Consider the following 23,761-nt stretch of genomic DNA (forward strand, 5'->3'; position numbering starts at 1 on the left):
TATTCTTAATTAAGATAAAGTTGCAGTACACCCAATGTCAGATGAACATGATGGAGTGCTGGCATTAATTACTTGGCAGCCAATTGAAGATATCTTATGGGATAAATTGAAAATCAAATATATTTATTTGTGCCAGCCGTCTCCTATAAGCAAAGGTGGCAACGAAACCGCATTTATAAAGCCAGCCCCAAAAGGTTGACTTTTGAGATATTTCGATTCATAAAACCAGCTCTTAAAGGTTTGAGAGATTCTTACCCACGTAGTTATGGCATCCTCAACTGGTACGAGGAGCTTGTGGAGGTGCTTGCAATTAGATGTTGACTTTTAAATCAGACTGAAGTTTTCAGTTTAATGTCCAACACGATAATCCCGCGAGTCAGTACGGACTCTTTGTTTCCTCAATGGAAAGTGGGGCATAGCCATCCAATTTTATTAAAACGGTAATAAAAACAAGTTTACGACGTAAAGGTTTCCTAGCTCTCGATCTCTCATTGCTACCTTTTGGTACACGCTCATCGGTGTCAAAGATAACAGAACAAACCAGATAAAGTCTGGAAAAAGGCAAACCATACTCATTATTCGTTGACCGAAAAAAATATCCAAACCAGAATACATACAAACAGTATCACATGATCCACTTCTGATTCACAAATTTAATCACACATCCAACTACCACAAACCAAAACAAGCAAGTAGCCAGCTGCTAACTCGAACCCTCTTTGGTGGTGCACTTGACCTTAGAAACCACTTTCTTTTCCACTTCCTCCTTCTTCCTTTGCTTGTCCTCCTTCCCTTTGTTTATCTCCTCCTCCACCTCCTCTATCTATTCCAACCACCAGAAAAACACAACCAAAAGATCTACATACATCAAACAGAAGAAAAAGGGAGAGAGAGGTGTCGTGTGCTTACGTTGACGGACTGCGTGACGGGCGACCTGGTGCCGTGCTCGGCCGCGCGGTTGACTCCTTGGCGGTGATTCCCATCAGCCTCCTCGGGCCGTCTCGCGGCGGCCGACGTTGCACCCCTTCATCGAAATTTCTCAAGACGTAGGAGAGACGAAGAATTCAACACTGGAATGATAGAGAAAGGAAAAATGTAGACAGAAAGTGGGGAGGCGCGGGCGGTTTGGTCGAACCGTGTGCGGCCGCTCACGGACGGCGGCCACCGCCTCAGACGTGGCTTCTGGCGTGGTCGGACCACTGGTTCTTCTCGCTTGTCGAACGTTGACGATGATTTTTTTTTTTTTTTTGATGCGGTTGACCATGACTCTGTGCTTGAAAATGTTGACCACGAGATCGTGGACCGCATTTGCGGCTTCCATATCTATTTGTTTCTGTTTCTTTTTTTTTTTTTTTTGGGTTGATTTTATAGCTTTGTTTTTGTGAACCAATTTTGTATCCTATTTAACCGGAAGAGAGATTTGGCTTTTCTCGGTAACTAGATCTTGTTAGTTATATAAATAATCGCAATCTCATATCGAAATACATCGCAATAGATTTGTAAAGGATATCCTTAATTTTTGGCTTAGACTCTTAAGCATTATAAGAGGTGGCTTTCCTTTTAAGAGGTGTGAAGTCTTTCTTGGATTCCTGTTTTTCGTTCTTAAAATTTCCTTTCGCATGTCAATCATGTGAGATACATTAAATGTTCAAAACCAGATGGTGTGACTTGATAGAATAGTATTAAACTTTTTTAAATGTAAGGTGCGTCAACCAATTCTGGATTTTTGAGATAATCTTGGAACCTATCCAAGCTGAGATTGGAGAGAAGTCTTGATCAATGCTTTCCTTTCTCTTTATTTCGTTGAAAAGGGGCTACCTGGAATCTATCCGGACTCTTTTCGATCATGTAATTCTCATGCAGTTTGCCTCTTTTTGGTCTCAGACTCAGCTAGGTCCGTCATCCTTGGGCCTTTGTCCACTGGGGCGGTGGAGAAAATCTGAGGTGGAGCGCACCTCTTCAACAGATTATCCACGTAGTTTGTAGCCATCAACTCAGCCATCTAACGTCACAATTAATAATGGTAGCTGATATATACCTTTAAAATTATCGTGTGATAGAATAGGACAGGATATTATATTTCTTCATCAAGATGTTATAGGATGCAAAAAAAAATATTTTTATATTACTTTGTGATGATTTATATGATTTTTGATAATTATTATAAAATTGTATTGCTTTTTATGATTTCTTGTGTTATTAATATTATTTTCTATTACACTAGTTAAAAAAAAATCTCAATTTTAACTTATCAACGCATTAACTTCATTTAATCATCAAAGAAGCTGTTATAATAAAGAATCTACAAAAAAAAAAATCTATAAAAAAAAGACAAACTTGATGGGTAAGACACTTATTTGAAAGCAATTACAATAGACAAGTATTAGCAACAACCTCGTACGCATATTGCTCACTGCAGAAGAACTTTGAATGCTTCGAAGCTCACACAGGAGCAGAATGAAATAAAGAAGAAGAGACAGAAAAGTAATATTTATAATGACCAAACATGAGTAAAATAGAATAAAAAAATATCTCAAAAAAAATATATTTTTATTAGTTTCAAATTTAAAAAAATAAATTCATTACATTAAATCTTTACGTTGGAAATGATGCATTTTCTATTATTAATTATGACGTCAAACGGCCTAGTTGATAGCTAAGAAGAACGTTTTCTCCAAACTACATGGACAGTCCACTGGAGAGGTGCGCTCCACAACTTTTCTCCACCACCCCCGATGGACAATGAATTTCTCAAACAAAAAACAAAAAGAGATATCAAGATAAACTTGAACCTTCCTATATGTGTGAAAATAGAACTTCTTCTCAAAAAAATCTTTAAACTTCCTACGCTGCATAAATTCTCTAAAGATCCTATTGGTTTTGCAGAGAAAGAACTTAAGCACAAACTCTGAAGTTACCGAGTGTGTTTCAGCAGAATTTCTTTTGATGGTGTAGTTTTCCACCACCGTGGAAACAGCATTTTAAAGACCACATAGATCAAAATTCCTTGGGTCCAAATACACATTGGATGTAGTGTCACCTTTGTTAAAAAAGGGAAAAATGTCAGACTAGCAGATGACAATAACCAACAATAAAATTTTCACTCGTACATCCACCCATCACTAACTTGCTGCTGTCAAGAAAAGAATGAGCAACGATTGGAAGGCACCAGCAATCCACAATATCACGTGGTTAATCCCACTTGATTTACAAACCTTTCTACACTTCAATCACAACAAAAGAATTACAATAAGAAACAGTTTAATTAAACTCAACCCATGAAAGATGGAGCTTAATTGGCAGGTTGCAACAATTTTCACGCGTTGCTCATTTTGAGAGAAGACATTCCACGTCTCCAGCGATATGACCTCCGATTAAGTTGTTGAGGTGTGAAGCTAAGCCCAAACATCTCCTTAAGCGCCTGCCCTGGTTCTAGGAGCCCTATCAGCCTTGCGACAAGAGATGCACTCTCTCTAATGTGTTCCAGATTTCCAGTGTCAGTCCAAAGGCGGCGAGCAAGCTGTAGTCTCCTCTGTTTGGAGTCCAATGCAATGCCCCATTTGGTGTAGAGGCTCTCCCTTTCTTCTGCTGAAAGCCTCTTCTGCATCTGCCTGCAGAGCATTTCCCTTTCACGCCGAAGCTTCTTCATACTGCCCATCACAGAATATGACTTGAAGCTAATCAAGCAAAGCTAACCACAACTAAATCTATAACTAATTACATTCACAATTCTCAACAGGAAAATGGATGAAAATGTAGCATAAAAACAGGACAATACCTCGATGGCGGAGTAAGACTCTGACCGCCACCTGCAGCTTTATCAATATCTTCCCTGGAGAAAGCGCTCTTTAGAAAGGATAACCTCCTGAGCTCCACTTCCATATAAATAGAATCTGTTGGATCACCTTTGAAGAGAAGGAAAAAATAAGTCCTGTGGACTAAGGAGACATCACATTTATGCCAAAGCTCAATAATTTCTTGCTGCTTTCTCTCAAATTCCAGTGGCCATCTTGAAGGAGATTGTAAGGAGTCTAAAATTGGATCCAGGCCGACACTCTTTAAGGTTCCCTCAACTCCAAAGTCTTCATTGGCATTCTGTTCCATCTCCTGACATCAAATAGAAAGATAAGTACCGTCATGGGCAAGTTAAGGAAGTCCCCATGCAATAACCCAAGAGTAAAATTCAGTATCCAAGGTCAACTTGGCAAGAACTCCTAAGAATGATGTTCGGGAAGAGACAAGAAATATTCAAAATATTCTTACGAAGAAATATTCAAAATATTCTTCTTTTCCATTATACTTAATGAATTATCTCAAAAAGCCCAAAGCTACCACATATCCAACCAGAAAAAAATTATTTACGTACGGTTTCTTGAAAAATTATATATGTACAGTTTCTTGGTTGCATCATAACGCAGATGGAGAAATCCTTTAGCAAAAATTCATGAATAACTAATACATTTTGTAGTAATTTGAATAATTATGCTAGTAGAGCTTGTAAAAAGAGCAACAAGACCAATATAACCATGCCATAGATATGACAATACCGTCTAGGATTAACAAAGCTAAAATACTGCAAGTTTCAGGTTCAAATCACAAAAATATTGTATTAAGCAAGCAAACTTTAAACCATCATGCCATAATGACATTAGTTTGGACTCTACTTAGTCCTAACAGCCCGAAGATTAAGAAAAGCATGAAAATAACACAACATAGTAAATTTCTTCTCATGCAAAATTATCCACACCTGACCCACAGCAAGTTTTTTCTGATGCTGAACTTGAGCCATCTCCTTAAGTCCAGCAACAAAATCATGGATGCTGGTAATGTTCCCTTCAGCATCAGTCTTAACACTCTGTTCTTCAAGAGCAACATGTCCAGAAGCCTGAGTTCCATCTCTTGAAAGTGTTTCCATTTCAGCATCATAATTTAATGCAATCTGTCTTCTTTGAAACCCTCCAGGCCTTCCAGGAAAATCTTTTAAAGATCTGTCAGGAGGCGTGTTATCATTCTGTTCAACCTCCTGGAACCAAGAAGAAGAGCTCATCAGAGTTGCCCTGCAACTTTTACTTCTGTACAGTGTCAAGCCTCTAAAGTTTGATATGTCTCGTGCTGATGACCATGGAGATGATCCATCAGGATATGCTTTGACAAGATTGTTAAAAGTCTTTCTCACATTCTGCAGATGCTGCTCTAAGGTGAGAGAATTTGTACCAAGAGTTTCGAAGTCCATCTGCCCTGTTGGTTTTGGTTCTTGACCTCCATGTCTGAAAGAATCTATACGCGGGTGCTGCAGATTTTTGTTTCCTTCAGAATCTTCATCTCTACTTGTCTCATTCATCTCAATACAGCGGACCTCCTTGCATATATCCTCAAAATCTTCACAGGGGTTCTGAGCTACCTCACCTCCTCCATCCTGATGCGGTATTAGTTCGATAACATGACTGGTTATTAGGTGCCTAGGTGACACAATGTCCTGGTTTTGTTTTTCAGCAAGACAAAGGTAATGTTCGTTATCTAATGTACCCAACTCTGTTGGCCGAAAATCTACACCATGATCAACAACATCTGATGACCCCGATGCAGAAAGTACATCCTCGCCTGCATAAGGTACCTGGGACATCGAAGTTTGGCTGGATTCCTCCTGAATGGATAAATATATGTGTGTTAGATCACCAAATTCAGATTTAGTTACATATTTGAACTTAGTTTCAGATCTTTGATAACATGATACCCATTGTGTCGAAGCACGACCATCCCCAACAGCTTGGAGCAAATCCTCTAGCCGAGATTGAGCTAGATCTCTTTGCTGGATCAGTTCCCTTATTTCTTTCTCCATCTGCAAAGAAATTTTTATAACCATCAGTTTTTAAGGAATTTTAGCTCTTTGAGTAATGAGCTTAAGGCACATATCTGAACAGTAAAAAAAAAAAAGCATTTGTAAGCATGAATATAATTCCTTTCCTAAGGAAATGGTAGAAATTCATCTGCAATTACTGGTATCATGACCATTATGAATCAGTTATTGGCCTTATGGACAATAGAAAGATCAAAACAAACTATAGTACAGAGTCCTAAGCTTAGAAATTAAATCCATGTGATCTACATGTCACTCATAGACAAATGCATATGAGCTTAAAAGCATATGGACATGTGCATGTGGGAAAATGAAAGCATGCCTTTATGCTATTACAAGAAGTAATCATAGAGAACTATCTTAAAACCTTTTTGATTTGAGCATCTCTCTCCTTTAATACTGATTCGGCACCGGAAGATGATCCTGGATATTTCAATGCGCTTTCCAATCTAGCAAGCTCTTTTTGCAAATGCTTGACCAATGCCTTATCAGACATCACTACATTGACCTGTGCACTGGTAACCACTTCTTTCGCACAATTTGCAAATAGAAGGGTATTCCTGGATTGCTCAATGTGGCTTCGTGCAGGGCTCATTGTGCAAATAATTGCAGTTCTTGCATTACCTCCCAAGGAAGGTTGTAGTATACGAGTCAGCTTTGAATCTCGATATGGAATGTGCCCGTTTCTTCCCTTGCTGTGCCAATCAAGATATATACATAAATAATCAAGCAATCTAGAAATTCCATACAAGCAAAAAAAAAAATAAAAATACAGCAGAGAAATGTTCTGAAAGTCAGTTGACTCATCAAACAATATCAAGGCACATCAAAACAACTGGTAAATTGAGAAAAGAGACTTAAATCTCTTTGCTAATTTTACATATGAAACTATATACCTCAAATTGTTCAGGAAATCAGCCATAGAATCCACTCGTTTTGTCCCACATTCAAAATAATCTGAAGACATCAATTTCAGCTCTAGGAAATTATAGATCAACAAGCTGTTGAAGTGCCAGCCTGCTAATAATTTACTTTTACCTCCAATTAACCATAAAACAACCTATTGACTGCTTTTGACATATTCAAAATCAAAAATCAACATATAATGTTGGCCAATTTAGATCATATGCTCCACACCTAATCAAAGAGATCTACTTTCTGAAAACCTACAAGGGAAATGAATGCCAACAGATTTAAGGAAATTACAAAACAATTTTCTCTGAATCGTAAAGTGCATCTAACAAATTATATAGGGACATGAGTGACCAAGTATGGTTAATTGGTACATGCTATATAAGCAAGTGATCTACCATGGCTTAAGCAGCTGGAATTCCAAATATGACCCCTTGGTCGCTGAAACAGTGTGTGGAGAGACAGAGAGAGAGAGAGCCACTACATGCTTGTATGTATTGAGTCATCCATACAACCTAACAACTACTGTAGAATCAACCATAGGCATTTTAAAACGATGATTTATGCCATTGATTGTGATGAGAACATCCAAAATGCTAACAGAAGCATCATGAATTTCGAAAGTCATGACACATTAGAAAGCATGGTAGACTTCTAATGGTCAGTGCAGTGCAAACCAACCCAAAGATTGCTTCACTAGGAAGAGCATATTAACAAACTCAGGCTTCAAACCAGCTCCATTGGTGCATTGCATCTGCTGTCAACTTAATTGTAATGTCTTCTATTTGCCCCATTAACCAATTTAATGGCTCCGGGCAAAGAAGCCGGAACCAGTACCCATGTCAGCCAGCCAGCGGTATGAGCCAATATGGGTCCATGCCGGACCGGCGCGAACCAACACAGGGGAGAAGAAGGGAACCCGGAGGAGGAGGAAGAGAGAGAGAGAGAGAGAGATAGGGAGAGGGGAGGAAAGAAAGAAAAAAGGGAGGGAAAGCTGTCAGAGAGAACCGCCAGAGGGCCACCGACTGGTCGCTGTGGTTGCCAGACGGCATGGTCGACACCTGCAGCATAGTAGGCGTGAAACAGGGGCATGACCATGTTTCATGGTTTTTTTTTTAAAAATGGGGATTACGTTGAAGCCGGCAAACCCATTGCCGGCTTTACTTAAAGGCTTTTTTTTTTAAAAAAAAAAAGAGGATTACGTTGAAGCCGGCTTAAGTGAAGCCGGCAATGGCTTTGGCTTGAGTGAAGCTAGCAAACCCATTGCCGGCTTCAATATAATTCCAATTTTTTTAAAAAAAAAAAACTCACGTCCGTGGCACGCAGGCGTCTATTACTCCATTCGGCGACCACGGCAACCACCTGGTGTCCTCCGATGGCCTCTCCTCGGCTACACGTCCCTCCAATACCATCGCTCCCCCATCTCTCTTTTTCTCTCTCATTAAAACATCCTATCGAACGATACCGAGCCATGGAGGCCTCCGTAGCCTTTCAACGACCTCGGTGGGCCACTGTCGGCCTCCGACAGGGGCATCCCATCTTTCTCTCCCCTCCTTCTTCCTTCCTCTCCCTCTCCCTCATCGGGTGTTTCGATTTACCCATCCGAACCGTCCCGATTTGCCGTCGGTACGGCTCGAAATGCCCAAAACCATCCAATTTGGGACAGTTCGGCGAATGGTGGGTCCAAGGCTTGGGTATGATCAAAAATGCCTTACCATTTGGCAGATCAAGTTGGGTGCAGGTGTTAGGGGTATGATACAATAGATGAAAACCCTAAACTTCAACCTAAATTCAAGAATAAAGGCACATAAGTATTATGTATGATCCCAACCCTTTCATCACTTTTCTCCTCTTTCAGTTCGCCTCTCCTCTTGCCATCTTCCTCTTTTCTCCCCTCCTCTTCTCTCATGTATGGTGGACTCTAGCATGGGGGTTTACTGAACTTAGTATGCAACCGCAATATCTGGCACACTCCAACATGGGGGCTAGTAGATAGGCAAGGACGTGATGACTGGATTGCGACTTCAGCTCAAGGACCAAGTTAGGAAAAGCAAGAATGTCATTGCCACATCTGGTGGAATCCATCATGGAACCAACAGAAGGGAAAGGGAGCACACAATCGTCAAGCAAGAAAGAACCCAACCATTTGCCACCCATAAACTAGCTTTTTAATAATCTGTGCCTATGTAGGTCATGCACTTTAGGCAAATTGTCTCTTCATGATGACAATAGCCACTTATTAATGTGCTAGTATTGTCACTCATGCGTGCCTTCCCATGCCATGCATCCCACCACCCCCTTTCTGACCTTGCCCTATTCAATTTAAAGCATCCCCATGCCAACCATTTTCTTGTCAGTGCTAAACTCTTGCTTAATGCTCTTGCACAGTTTATCCTCAAGAGCAGAAAAGGATGAAACCTTGACACAATGTTCTAGCCTAATAAATTGCCTAAGTCACATAATGCTTAGGATTCTAGAATTTAATCTAACACCTACTTTCTCCTTTATCTATAAAATGTGAATATCATAACTATGAAGCATGTCACTCAAAGACATGACATCCACACATCTTTAGTTACCTCATGAAAGTCGATATTCAGGATTTTTCGTCCATCCATGGTAATGCTACCTAGCGAGCACCTGGTTGGCTTTCACAAGGATAGGACATATGAAGCTCACTTCAGATTTAGTATTGTACTTTGAATTATCAAATTTTGTCTTATAGTCTGCCCTACACAGATAAGCCTCAAGTATGTCAGTGTCATCTGCCCATAAGGGCTTGTCCTTGTCTCACTTTTATCTTCCTCACTCTTTGAGATCCAGTGTATGACATATTATGCACTAGCTTCTCAACCATTGCCAATGCCATTAACCCCTATATGTTCCATATCTTGCTCTATTAAACTTGTAAGCCATACACTAAGATTACATGATCATCCTCAAACATCCTTGCAATCAAAACTTGAGTCCCAAGGGTAATTCATATGCACAAAATCATGTCCATGTGGCTCAAACTTTTGAGCATCCACACCAAAGTGTTCCACATTCTCTAGAAAGAAAATGAGCTATACATAGAAAGGTTGGGTCAAAGAATAAGAAAAAAATTTGGCAAACTAACTGCAACGATGTATTTCTGTACAGGAGGTCATGCTTTCTCAGCGAGGATCTTGATGACATTCAAATCATGGAGATGAACAAATCACTATGTGAACTATCTATCACATTTGGACTTCTACTTTATCTTGAAAGAAGTATGCGGGCCAGATTAAGAATCTTGTTCAGCATGAGAATTGTCATCCACTTTAAAGAAGTCTTGGTCACGACCAACTTTTGTTGAGAAAATACCTTCCTATATGTTGGTGTAACTAGGGTGATTACCATTCTGCCTGATCTCCCATATGTAAGTTCTGAAAGGTTAAGCAGAAAATCAGATAGAAAAGCTAGCTATAATGTGATAGCAGTCATCTCCATTAGTGGATGGCAGAATCCCACAAACCCATAAAGATTGCACATGCCTCGTACTAGTCTAATGATTTAGAGAAATCCAAATTATAGAATATAGTTTTGCAGGGCCAACTGCAATGGATTTTTCTCTGAATCAAAATAAATACAAGCGAAAGTTTAAAGCAAAGTATCACTGATTGGAGATGTTAGTTTGCAGATGCTTGCATACATCGAGGCTCTGGAAGGAAAATAATCTAGAGAAAAAGAGAAAAAATAATAATACCGAACAGAAAAAGAATCTGACAGAGATATGTAAAAAAAACATTAATTTCAGGAAGGAAAACTATTCAGAAAAGACAAAGAACAGACATCAAAATTTCAAAAAGTGAATCTCTCACTTTTTATAAGAACAACACCCTCATTCTGATAGACAGATGCAAATAACAAGGGCAAACAACTTTATCTAAACTGATGATCACCACAAACAGACTCCAATACTTTGTCCCAATGTTGTTAAGATCAGGATCGAGTTGTAAACATAGTGGGTTGGATTGGATCGGGTCGTGGGTCAAATTGCAAATCATATGATTTTCAATGAATTCTTTCAAAATTTTGTAAATTATAGAAGAACGTAAAAATTGAAATACAAGTCAAATAAAGAGTAGATGAATGAAGTATAAAAAGCTATACACACGAGAATTCTAGTTTCCATGAAGATAAACCTATACATTGCATGTAATAAAATAGATATTGCAGCTGTTTATTCAAGATATTTATGATGTACTATTGGTTCAGTTATCATCTTAGTTAGAACATTTTAGGAAAAAAGAGGAGGATGAAATTTTAATGTGTCATATATGGTAGAAAAAATATAAAATATTTACCTCTTATTTTTTACTCCATAAGCTCCCATAACAAGCTTGCTAATACACTTTACTACTTAAGACTTATTACTAGTAAGTAATTTAAAAACCATATAGTCAAGTGAATTTTATAAAATGAGCAACATATGATTTTATAACTAAATTGCAAAATCAAGTCATATCTAAAGATCAGGATGAGTTGTCCCAATGTTGCTAAGATCAGGATCGAGTTGTGAACCATAGTGGGTTGGATTGGATCGGGTCGTGGGTCGGATTGCAAATCATATGATTTTCAATGAATTCTTTCAAAATTTTGTAAATTATAGAAGAACGTAAAAATTGAAATACAAGTCAAATAAAGAGTAGATGAATGAAGCATAAAAAGCCATACACACGAGAAGTCTAGTTTCCATGAAGATAAACCTATACAGTGCATGTAATAAAATAGATATTGCAGCTGTTTATTCAAGATATTTATGATGTACTATTGGTTCAGTTATCATCTTAGTTAGAACATTTTAGGAAAAAAGAGGAGGATGAAATTTTACTGTGTCATATACGGTAGAAAAAATATAAAATATTTACCTCTTATTTTTTACTCCATTATCTCCCATAACAAGCTTGCTAATACACTTTACTACTTAAGACTTATTACTAGTAAGTAGTTTAAAAGCCATATAGTCAAGTGAATTTTATAAAATGAGCAACATATGATTTTATAACTAAATTGCAAAATCAAGTCATATCTAAAGATCCAAGTCAGTGTATATTTCATAATATGGAATTAAGTCCTAATTCCCTAACCAATCCCGTTCCGAGGATGAGATCTGGATCATTTAGGGCCATTTTGACCTGGATCAGAAGATCTTGATCGTGAATCATAAAATTTTAACAACAATGCTTCCTCCCGTGGATAATGGTAAGGATAAGAAGTAGCAGATAAGTCCCCCAATTGACAAAACTTCCCAAGGTAATTTTGCTGAGCAATATGAGAAAATTTATAAAATAAAAAAATAAAAAGAAAAGTAATATGATGAATGTCAAATGATAAATAACTCAACTACCAAAACTAGATAGCCTGCACCACATTAATGAAACTTTCTCATGGCAGATGAAAACTCAGTCAAAATGCATCAGCAATGATGAAAAAAGAAAGAGAAAAAGTAGGACTCCACAACCTTAGCTTACGAATAACAGTTCCCAGGGTAAGTAAACTTCGGTTTATGTGGCAACCTTCTTTTAGTCTTGCACCAGCAGATAAAGCTTGAGATGCACGTTCACTCCCTGCCAGATCGACAAAATTCTGCATTCCGAAAACAAACTAAGCATATCATACAATCCCCATTTCATGAATATGAGAATTACAATAATTAAATCAGAAGAAGATCTTTCATACCACACTGGCCACGAGTGTGCTTGAGTTCTCTTTACCCAAAAACTCACGAGCAGAACTTTCAATTGTCTGCAATAACACATTAGCAATTAGAAAATAATTGATACTTCCTTTTCCTCAGGCAATATAGTAACATTTTTCCTAGAGTTCACCCAGCAGATCAAAATAGGACAAACCAGTCTGAGTATTTGATGGGATCGGGAGCTTGTTTCATTTAGGGAGGTCTCGCCTATCTTTCTTTGAGCTGTTGAAACATTGAGTACACATGTAAGTTTGTAGGATCTCTATTAGCCAAATTAACATTTTTTTTTTTCAAAATCTTGTGTTTCACCTTCGCATACAGAAATGAGCTCCTTGAGATGGTTCCAGTCCCTCAAAACTTCCTCCGTAAGTTTCTCCACTATAGTTCCTTTCTGTGAATACAAGGTTTTCATTCAAATTAACACAACAACTGTAAATAAAACAGACATCCTTTAAGAATAACACCACCTCTGGATCATCTAAAAGTCTAAGGGGAGTGCTGTCTGTGCTGAGGAGATCCTTTACAGCTTCATTGTATATCTCCATTGCCGAGAACTTCAGGACAAATGCTCTCTCCTCATGCTGCCAGAGGGATAAAAGAATTACTAGCGGAAAAGGAAAAGCAAATATTGAATATGATACAAACTAGAAATTAATATACAAGATGAAATATTAGGATATTCATAGATGTTACATTACCCTACGTATGTAGTCATATATATCAGCAACAGTGTATTCAGTTATTCCAGACATTGTATATGTTTTTCCACTGCTTGTTTGTCCATATGCAAAAATACTAGCTGGCAAAATATATGTATCCAACATTTTAGTTCATCATTCCATACATAAGAGAGAGAGAGAGAGAGGAGACATATGATTATACTTACAATTTATACCACTAACAACTGAAAGTGCAACTTCTTTAGCTCCCTCCTCATACACTTGTCTTGTGGGGCAATCACACCAAAATACTCTGTCTGTCACCCACAGAAAAAAGGAGGATGAGCAAAACCAATAAGAACAAAACATCATCATAGTAAGCACCATTCTGGAGACAGAGGCAGATGCAGAATTTAAAATAAATGGCTTACAATTTGCCAGTGGCTTCCTTGCTTACGTACAAGGATGATCCTGGAAATACTAAATTCAACTTGACAACAAGATAGACCAATGGGGAACCACAAAATTAAAACTTACATAAAGATGCGGATGGGATCAGATCCATAAGAAGGGAGATTCAACAATATAAACCACAATAGGCAAAAAATGTAAATTTTACAGTACTTTAAGCGCCTAGATATACAAGAGACTAAAATCAAAGCAGCATCCTCCTTAGGCACTAGCTCAAATCAATCTAGAACAAGCCCACGTAAGTAAGTACTCAAATTGCTGGAACAAAAATGCAATTTACAGTATTGTAAGACACTAGCTCATATGCTTCTAAAAAGTCTAAATACTCAATATCTTTTGCAAGAATGGAATAAGCCAGTAGAAAATTCTTCACACTCAAAATTGTTAAGGAAAAAAAGAACATTTATAGGAAAATCAAAGGAATCGATATCAGACTTTCAAGAACTCACCAAATGTGTAGGCGGTTGGGAACATGGACCGTTCCGGGACGCTGTTCCTGAAAATAATGGTGGTGTCGTTGATGCATTCCCAATCGCAGGGATCATTCCTCGCGATCTCCCTCTCACTCAGCGGCCTCAGCCTCACCGACACCAATATCCTCTCCACCTTCCCGCCCCCACCTCCGCCGCCGCCGCCTCCTCCTCCACCTGCCTCCGCCACCGCCTCCAACCCCTCCAGCCGCGCCAGCTCATCGCCGCCGACAGCCCCCATTACTCCCCTCCCTCTCCTACACCATCTGCCGCAAACTCCCCTATTTATTGCCGAACCAACAATTAAATGAAAAGGAGGAAGAAGACTGCTGGGGAGTTGCTATTTTTAGGTAGAGCGGCAATCGTTGGGCGATGATGGTGCGGGACAGCACTCGACGGAGCCGCGCCCGGTAGTTATGGACCGATCAGTCCGTGGACCCAAAACATCACCTGATCAGTGGTTTAGACGTCAATCACTGAGGCTAACAAAGAAGTAAAGGCATCATGCCATTAATTAACTCTTCTTTCAACTTTTCTTTAAACCATTTATATCCACCCTAAGATTTCGGGCTCCTTTACTCTCAGTACCCAGCGACGGTCAGAGGACGGCACCTCATTTTGGATTTATCCCACCTTTATTCTCAATAGGGAGGTTTCTAATTTTTTATGGATCTAGGGGGAATGAGGAAACCTAAGGTGAGGTAAAGCCTCTCTATCCAGCAACTGATCTGGGTTGCGGCATTCTCCTCCACATAGCCTCTCAAATCATGAAGGAGAATGCTTATTCCTATAAACTATTTAAGATTGTGTGGGATAGAATAGCATTGGAAAGCGACCAGCAATTATTCCGGTAGACTTGAGACTGGGTCTTGACAGGGGCGTTCCAGCTTCCTCCCGAATGACCGTTATCTCGTATCTCTCATTTGGGGGGGGAAGGACAGGAGGAGGTAATTTCTAGAATACAATAAGAGTAAGAAGAAGCCGAGCAGGGAGAGATGGATAGAGGGAGAGAGAGAGTATTCTTACATTGAGCTTTACCTGGTTCCGAGATCTCTTTAGTTTTACTGGCTCTTCTTCAGTGAGAGAAATAGAACGGAGGGACAGACCGGGAATAAATAGAATAGGAAGGGGAAGGTGGAACGCGGTGGGACTGAAAGAACCGTTCTTTTGACCAGTTTCTTGGTGTTAACCTGTGATTGGAGTTATTATCACCATCTGTCGGCAGTTGGTGTTATTTAGCCGCTTGCGGGGGACTATTGGGGAAGGACCAGAACGAAACCACCCTCCAACCGAAGCCCGCCCTGTGGGCTGTGGGCTGTGGGTCTAGCCATGTGTCCTTAAATCAAGGGTAGTGGCCTACAGGCTAGGGTTCGAAAATCTTCCGTAGTTTTTTTTTTGGGTAATTAGAGTATTCGGTAGTTTAATGAAAGAAAAAAATGATTAAAAAAATTAGGATGAGTAGGATCAAGGAACCTTGAGATAGGTAGCACGGTAGGGGATGTCCCACAAAGGTAGACGTGCTTGGCGCTTCCTCAAGTACAAAACTTGGTCGCTACCAACCAAAATGTGTTGTGCTTAGATTCTTGATGCAATGTAGTTAGGTTTCTTAGGTAGGTGGTTAATATTTACATTTTATTGGACGTGGATCTTTGTTATCAAAAAGAGTGTTTTTAAAACAAAGTAAATTACAAGAAATCATAAAATTTGATATATTATGGACAATGATAATGATAATATTGGTGACTGTGAAAATAAGTTTTTATTTGTTCTTGTTTTATATATTTATTTATTTTGTTTGTTTGTTTATCTTCTTTTGTTTTGTATTTCTATATATATTTTTTAATCTAATGTAGATTGCACATTCTGGCTTGCGAGTTTACTATAATACCATGTTTTTTTATGGAGTTTGCTGCTATTGAGCTTGCTGAAAATCTTATTCTTTACAAGGTTAGCCATGTGTATGATTTGGGAATTTAATAAGGCTTGTAGAATTCTTATGGCTGCCATGCAATTTTTAAAAATAAGAATGAACAAGGAATAGTGGAATAATTATTCCAACCAACATGCTTATATCAAATATAATTATTCTAAAAACATTTCTACAAGCTATTCATAGCACAATCCCACATTATGCTGGCCTTCATTTTCTAATGGACAAAAATAACGTTAGTCTAGATTATTTCAAAAATTTTAACTATACTAAAATAGGAATAACTTGTAAAATAACTATCTCAATAGGGATAACTATTTCTCCTCCCGCCTTTTCTTGTTCCGGAACCAAATGCAGCCGCGTTATGTTTGTTTCAGCTTTTCAGGTACAAAGCAAAAATAAGGTCCGGGCCCTACCAACTAGATTTAGGAAAGTAAGAACATCATGAGAATAACTGCTCCAATTAAACCTACTGATCATGAAAAAACTATTTCAAAGGGGAATAGATTTTCAGTTTCCTAGAATAAGATTTTCTTCCGTTCCTTTACTTTTATGTATAAACAAAAATTTCTTACTAAGATTTATTTTAGCCACGAATAAAAGTTTCAGTGAAACTGAAAAGGATAACTATTTCAAGAGGAATAACTATGTTTATTCCACCCTTTCTTATTCTTTAATCAAATGTGGGGTCAAAACCCCACCGTCAACATGAAAAAAAACTCTCTAATTATAAATGAAAATAAAATAATATTAAATCAAGGTCTGATGCTAAGATTCACGTGAAGACCACTACAAATGATGCTGAGATCATGCCTAATGTCATGTTTGGTAGTAAAATTGACTAACAAGTCCTTTCATAATGCAGGTAACATCGATTCAGTTGTAATAAGATGCCTTGTCACTGTTTGCATGCCTTGACGACCTACCAAGGAACCAGTAATTTCTACAGAAACTGGACAATTTGATTAATCTTAGGAAGAAAATCTCACATAGCTATAAAATGGGAAGAGAAAATTTTTACGGTGAGTAAGAAAGCGGCATTGTCCATTGGCCAAAGCTGCTTAAACTTTTGTTAAAGAAGATGCTCCTTGGTGGATTCTTAATTTTTCACTTTTGATCTAAAGGGAGGCCCTTTTGCTTAGTGGTTCTCTAGCAGTTAAACCATGGTTTCACAGAAAGTAGGTTGGCACATGGGGTTTTTTACCTTACTCCTTTTGATGCTTAGCAACAAAACCTCCTATTAGTTCATTTGTTCTCTGTTTCCTGTTGTTCTCTGAAATTCTACTTTAGAAAAGGATATTTGAGTTGCTTGATAGAATTTTCTACAATGCCATCTGTTTCTTAAAGAAACAGTTAATTCTCATGGTGAGGGTGAACAGGCCTTGGAAGAAATAGTTAGTTTATAAATATAAAACAAATACTTTAATTTCTCAATGAAGGAAAAAAATAATTTGCTTAGAACAATCCAAACAAACAATAATTGTGCCCACCAATACAAATGAGTCCATCAATATCTTGCACACCCCTTGTGGAAGCCAATTGCTGACAAATTAGGATGCAAACTGTAGGCTGAAATCAAAATCGGTGCAAGTTGCAACTATTTGAACGCGCAAAGAGTAGCAAGATGCCAGATGGAAGGCAGGGGGACAAGATCCAATTACCCTGCTAATGCACTATTGGACATGTGAATCATGGGACAAGAGTGATTCACCAGGGCAAGGGATTCTCTTCTGCACCCCCATCTGTCGTTCCGGGGCGACTAATGAGCATAGAGAGTTTTGCAATCTAAGCCATTCACCATTTGATATAACCTATTTGATTGCAGGATGTTTCACAAAGACCATTCTTTTTTTTTTTGGAGGCGATTGTTAACTTGAAATAGTCTGCTAAGCTTATCCTTTTTTTTTAATTGAAGTAGGAGGTAGGCGAAGCTACCCTCGTTTTATTGAAATCATAACATGTACGTGACAACAGAGATGTACATAGGAAGTCTGCGAAGCTTATCTACCAGAATAAAATGAGAAGAAAAAAAATAAAAAAGCTATAGATTCACCGTGAGCCTGCCTCAAGCACATGTAAACATCCATGGTATGCTTCAGTAAATCATGAAACAAAGAAAGTCAAAAAAAAAAAAAAAAAAAAAAAAAAAGAAAGAAAGAAGAAAACGAAGAGAGCCATAGATACCATAATCAAAGAATTTCCGAAACCTTCATTTTTGGTGTGGTTGGCAAGACATTGACACCAGGAAAAGGAGGTGATAAGAAAAGGTAGTGTGGGTTGTAAAATGTGGCCTGCATCGCTCCTATGCCAGCTCAAAAGGATAAGGTGATCTAAAGTCCCTCATGCCATTGGACATCTCTGGTCCAACTTGTCCACGACCGCACCGTTCCTCCAGAATTCCTCATCATCCAGAAACACCCTTGGTACAACTCCAACACCATCTCCTTCTTACGCCGCTCAAAGTTCCTCTTCAACAACCACCACCTCGTCACCAGGGACAGCCTTCTTCTATGGCAACCATAGCAACCATGGCCATGCTTCATGCCAAGTGCTCAGATCAACTCACCGCCAACACTTCAACCCTTCAAAGCCAACACTGACAAAGCCCATATCCCTCATCTCACTTCAAAACCTCCCCAAGGGATCTCATCCTCAAACCACCAACAACTCCAGGTCCTTCGTCCTTCACCGCCACCGCTCATTGCGGAGCCTTGTTTTCCATCTGAGCAGCTCCGATGCGGCTTTGCGCGCACAGATTGCCGACATCGGCCGAGGGTGACAACCGAGGTCTCGCCCTTCTGATTCCTATAATCCGGCAATCTTTGGGTCTCTACAACATCTTCCAGCGGCGCTCACCAGCTTAGTAGAATGAGGAAGCGAGAGGGGGAGTCATCTTGGGGGCTCGGGCTCGGCGGGGGGCTCGCAGCGGCCGGGTTGGTGTCGACACCCGGTGCATCGCTGGCGAGTCATGATGATCGCCGATGTCTCTTCTTCGAGTGATAGCAGGGGGTTGCTTGTGTTGTTTGTGGTGGCTCCGGGCCATTCTCTGGGTCCTCTACAACATCCTCCAGCCAGCGCTGAACCAGATCAATAGGATGAGGTCTGGGTGAATGTGTTTCTCGTTTTATGGGTGGAGGAGGACGGTGGTAATATCCCACTTGTTCATCTGTATCGAAATTTTGTGTTCTATGGTGAATATCATATATATGTAAAGTTCTATGGAGTTTAATCTTATGGAATATGTATATAATTTAGTCGATGTTACGGTGCTTTAGTAGCAGATTCTTACTCTGCTAGTATAGAGTGCGGGGAATGCAAAAATAAATAAGACTTCGTTTCTATGATCAGGAATTCTAAAATTTGTTCGTGCAGGAGCCACTACTTCTTTTCCTCCAAGTAATCGTGTGGAAAAGGACTCTTCACCACAGATCATGGATTTTGATCGCGAAGAATTCACTCTTTCGAGCCAGTCCCTTGAATTTGAAACCAATGAGCACATAAAAGCGAGCTAGATCAAGAAACCCATGTTTGATAAGGTCTTCTGCTCATTGGCAATTAAGTTGTCTCAAGGGCCAAACCCAAATCCCCCAAAACTGTAAACAATTTCCTTTAGTGCAGTGAAAACCAGCGTCATAATATACTACTTTCTACTCAAGAAGGAGAACATAGTTTAGTTACATCACAGAACGGATTAAGAGATTGTTGCGGCCAATCGCCTCGTCGCCCGATCGCCGGGAGCGTGCACCTGCAAAAGGAAGTCCGCACTGACCGGAGGCGGCTCCGGTCGGGGACCCTCCGACGGTCAAGTCAGAGAGGTGACTGGGCAACAGTGAAATGCAGGCAGAGAGCTCTGAGAAAGAGAGAGTGAGGGGGAGGACGAGCCTGCGTATGGGGGGGAGACGGGCGGATCGATCCTTGCACTGTTGCCTTCCCTGGTACATATAGTGGAGCTAGGTATGGCGCCGTCATTAATGGCGCGGACAAGTGAGGAACTGTCAACTCACTGTGGGCTGTCAGAGCCGCCGTGAAAACGTCATGTCGCCGTGCGGCCGTCTAATCACCAGGGTTGACCCGGCTCTCGGCGGGACAATGCCCCTAGGTAACTGTGCCGCCTGTCCGTGTCAGAGCTGACAACGTCTGACGGCTGTACGGTAATTGGAGGAGCCGACCGACCCAAAGTCGGTAGCCAGCCAAGTGGTGTCGGGCCCCTCCATTGGTCGGCGAGCATCATGTAAGTCGGGCCCAGGCCCCCCCGGGTTCAGTCGGTCGGGATGGTTACGCCCGACATACCCCCATCTGGCGATGGGCCGTAGACTGGTCAGTAGTTACCGCTGATGGCATCCGTCAGTCGGTCGCCCCGACCAACAGTCGGATGGTCTATCGGCCAGTCGGAGTCGTCCGTCGGAGGCGGTCGGATCGTCAGTCGTCGGGCGGTCGGCCCTCCGAGCCGTCGGTCGGGCGGTCGGCCCTCCGGCGGTCGGTCGGGCGGTCGGGCCCTCCGGCGGTCGGGCCCCCGGCAGTCGGGCCCTCCGTCAGTCGGTCGACGGGTATCCCCAACAGTTGCCCCCTCCACTCCCAAGTCGGGTGGTGAGCAGGACGATGCTTCCATTCGGGCAGCAATCCCGGACGACTGGGAGTGGATTTGTCGCACGTGTAGATCCGACCGTACTGTCGGATGATCTGATGTCAGACGCCTCATGAATGCTCAGCGATCCGGACGTCCAGTCGATGTCAGAGGTCACGTCGGCGTCAGGCGTCAGACGCCACGTCGTGTCGTCGTCAGTCGTTACGTTGGTGTCAGAAGATCGGGCGCCGGACGATACGACGTCAGTCGATCGGATATTCGGCGCCGATTGCGGAAGAGAGGGCCGCTGTCAGGCGTCCCATCGGGAACGCGAACCGGCGCGGGTGCGTGAATGCAGGGCCGCGCCCCGCGTGCCGCGTGTCAAGGTGGTTGGCCGGCGCCCCCTCCGGCATTTAATGCGGGCGGTGCGGCCGTCCCGGGCGGGGCGCGCCGAATCTTCCGCCAACCGGTGGGCGCCACGCGTCGCGCATCTGCAGGTCTTCGGTCGGCGCGGAAGGATCTCGGCCGTCGGTCGGCCCTATATATATAGGACCTCCCGGACCCTGACCCACATTTGCAACATTTCGCTGGGGAAACTCTGTCCGGGCGATTTTTCAGTCGTCGCGGGCAGAGCTCTTCTTCGCCTGCGGAGGGTCCATCCGGTTCGTGGTCCCCCCTTTTCCTTCTTCCTTCCTTTCTTCTCTTTCTTCTTTCGGTCCCTGCATAATGACCAGGAAACCGACTCAGGGAGCTCGGTCGGGGAACCCGACCGACGACTCCCGATCGGCTCCGGAAGATGAGATCTCCTCGCTTTCGGAGCCGAACGTCGATCAGCTTCGGGAGCACTATCGCATCCCGGAGCAGTTTCGGCTCTCCGCTCCAGGGGCCGGCGGTCGGGTCAACAACCCTCCGCCTGGCGATCTGGCGCTGTACGTTGAAGACCTTCGCGCGGGTCTTCGACTTCCGATTCTGGAGTTCGTCCGGAATCTGCTTGATTACTACGGACTCTGTCCGGCGCAACTGGCGCCGAACTCTGTTCGGTTAATCATTTCTTTCGCACTGTTGTGTCAGCTCTTGCCGACCAACCCCCGCGTTTCACTCTTCCGGGCCTTCTTTGTGCTCCGACCCCAACCTAAAGCCCGAGGGTGGTGGCTCTTCAACCCTCGGAAGGGTCTCGCTTTCATAACTGGTCTTCCATCGTCCATTCATGGATGGAAGAACCAGTTTTTCTTTGTTTCCTCCTCTTCTTCTTGGGGCTTTCCTTCTCGTTGGGGTATACCCCGAACAGAGGCCAACGACAACAGTCGGGTGGATGTGGACGACCGGGAGGACTTCCACCGACTGAAGGACATGTCGGTACCGAAGCAGAGGGAGCTTGTTACCGAACAAGCTCTCTATGACGCCGGCTTGAGTCTGGTCCCCCGAATAGGTATCGCCCGATCCTCCGGCTTCTCTTTTTGTCCATCTTTTGGTCGGCTTTTGGCCCAGCCATTAACTCTCTTGTCGGTATTGCAGGGACACCACCGAGGATGAGGCCGACTGATGCCGAAATTCGGCAGTTCGCCACGAGGAAGAGGCCAGCGTCGGGGGCCGGCCCTTCGCGCCCTGCAAAGAAACCGACCCCAGCTCCGCCAACCGTCGAGGCGTCGGCGACCGACCAGTCGGAGCCGGTCATAGCCCTCGTGGCTCCGACGGTCCGAGCTGAGGAGAGGCCGACTGAGGAGGCGGCCGAAGAAGTATCGGCGGCTTCGCCGGTGCGGGTGGAGCCGGATGACGTTCGGGAAGCCGAACATCACCCGACGGCGTCCGCTGGCGCAACGGGGGGCGCTGGCTCAAACTCCAGCGTGCCGTCGCTGCCAGTACCGTCGGTCGGGGCAGCTGATCGGGGGAAAGCCTCGATGGAGCCCGAGGAGGAGGATAGGTCGGGGAGTCGCTCAATGCCTCCCAGCGCATACTACCCCGAGGGTGCGTCGGCGTTGGCCGACCACAACCTTGCGAGGAGGTTGTGCCAAGGGATCCTCCTCCCAGCCGACGTAGAATCGCTGCGGTCTCGGCAGGTGACCGAGATGCTGTCGCGGTTCTACCCGACGATGGTTGAGGTAAGCTCCGCGTCACCCTTCTTTTGACTTAGAAATTTTTCTTGTCATGCGATTCTGACGAAGCTTTTGATCGGCAGCTGATCTTCACAATGTCCGAACTTGAGGCCGGGTACCGAAGGTTCGGCAACGTTCGGGCAGCCTTCAAGGAGAAGTCGGCGGCGGCCGAAGCTGAGAGGGCGATGTTGGCCGAACAACTCCTGCAGTCGGCCGACCGGGAGGCCAAGTTAGTCGACGAGGTCTCCCGGCTTGGGTCCGAACTACAGTCGGCCAAGAAGGAGGCCAGGCACAAAGGTCGGGCTGTGCATCGTCTTCGACGCGAACGGGATGGTGCAACTGCCGAACTCAAAGGGGAACGCGAGCAACTTCGGGTCAGCCTGGAGAAGCTCGCGGAAGCCGAAGAGGAGCTGTCCATCGCCCAGATCGACGCCGAAATGACGAAGGTCGAGGCGGAGTCGGCGAGGGAGGAGCTCGCCCGAGCTGAGGACGAGGCAATGTCGGCGAGGGAGTCGGCCGAACGGGCGGTGGAGGACTTCCGGTCCTCCGACGATACTGGGAGGAGATGCTCGAATCGGGCTTCGCCTCATACCGGGTCGGGTTCGAGGACGGTCGGGACGCCATCCACGCCTTGTACCCGGAGTTGGACGTCAGCCGCATCGTCCCGCCGCTAGCCAAGGAGGAAAGGAGTCGAAGGAGAAGGAACGGAAGAGATGGCTGACCAGCCGTCGGGAGGCGTCATCGTGGTGGAGGAGGCCGTCCCGGAGCAGGTGCCGACCGAAGTTCCTTTGCCGACCGAAGCCCATCCCTCGGCGGCCGACCCAGCGTCGCTTATGGCCGAGACGTCGATCATCCCCGATCCTCCGTCGGTCGAAGAGATCGACTAGGACGGGTGATCGGCCCCGCCGACCATCTTTACTTTTTGTCTTTTTGAAAATACATGTAATCGGGCTTCGACCCGACTCTGTAATTCCTTTTCATCAATGAATGAAACTTCTTTCTTTCTCTCCTTGTTATTTGTAATGCCGGCTATAGCTGCGATGTCGAACTTTAGTCGCTAACTTAAGTAAGCCACTAACTCAC

The 23,761-nt window shown here is 42.9% G+C and overlaps 2 protein-coding genes and 1 long non-coding RNA gene across 4 annotated transcripts; 1 reads left to right on the forward strand and 2 right to left on the reverse strand.

Moving 5' to 3' along the window:
* Window positions 1–552: 552 nt before the first annotated feature.
* Window positions 553–1,476, reverse strand: LOC140856894 (uncharacterized). Its single transcript, XR_012140463.1, has 2 exons — window positions 910–1,476; window positions 553–823 (listed from the first exon to the last, which is right to left on the reverse strand). It is a non-coding gene; the product is annotated as an uncharacterized lncRNA (long non-coding RNA).
* A 1,531-nt stretch (window positions 1,477–3,007) lies between these two features.
* On the reverse strand, window positions 3,008–15,252 carry LOC105043522 (kinesin-like protein KIN-7F). 2 transcript variants are annotated; one of them, XM_010921099.4, is made up of 14 exons: window positions 15,118–15,252; window positions 14,071–14,541; window positions 13,378–13,467; window positions 13,190–13,290; window positions 12,959–13,072; window positions 12,801–12,882; window positions 12,646–12,713; window positions 12,473–12,538; window positions 12,255–12,379; window positions 6,225–6,552; window positions 5,735–5,839; window positions 4,748–5,644; window positions 3,779–4,107; window positions 3,008–3,650 (listed from the first exon to the last, which is right to left on the reverse strand). In XM_010921099.4, exons 2-14 carry the CDS (start codon window positions 14,330–14,332, stop codon window positions 3,317–3,319), a joined length of 2,901 nt encoding a protein of 966 aa, XP_010919401.2. In that variant the 5' UTR covers window positions 14,333–14,541; window positions 15,118–15,252; the 3' UTR covers window positions 3,008–3,316. The 2 variants fall into 2 exon arrangements, with proteins under 2 accessions (XP_010919401.2, XP_010919403.2); XM_010921101.4 differs by lacking the exons at window positions 13,190–13,290; window positions 14,071–14,541; window positions 15,118–15,252 and having other exon boundaries at window positions 13,378–13,468.
* A 3,089-nt stretch (window positions 15,253–18,341) lies between these two features.
* LOC105043521 (photosystem II reaction center proteins PsbY, chloroplastic) lies at window positions 18,342–19,365 on the forward strand. The gene is given in 6 exon segments (XM_010921098.4): window positions 18,342–18,574; window positions 18,577–18,667; window positions 18,669–18,866; window positions 18,868–18,981; window positions 18,983–19,058; window positions 19,060–19,365. Coding segments are annotated over 6 exon segments (762 nt in total). The 5' UTR covers window positions 18,342–18,363; the 3' UTR covers window positions 19,132–19,365.
* Window positions 19,366–23,761: the final 4,396 nt, after the last annotated feature.

This window comes from Elaeis guineensis, chromosome 4 (assembly GCF_000442705.2).
Source record: "Elaeis guineensis isolate ETL-2024a chromosome 4, EG11, whole genome shotgun sequence".
Taxonomy (NCBI): Eukaryota; Viridiplantae; Streptophyta; class Magnoliopsida; order Arecales; family Arecaceae; genus Elaeis; species Elaeis guineensis.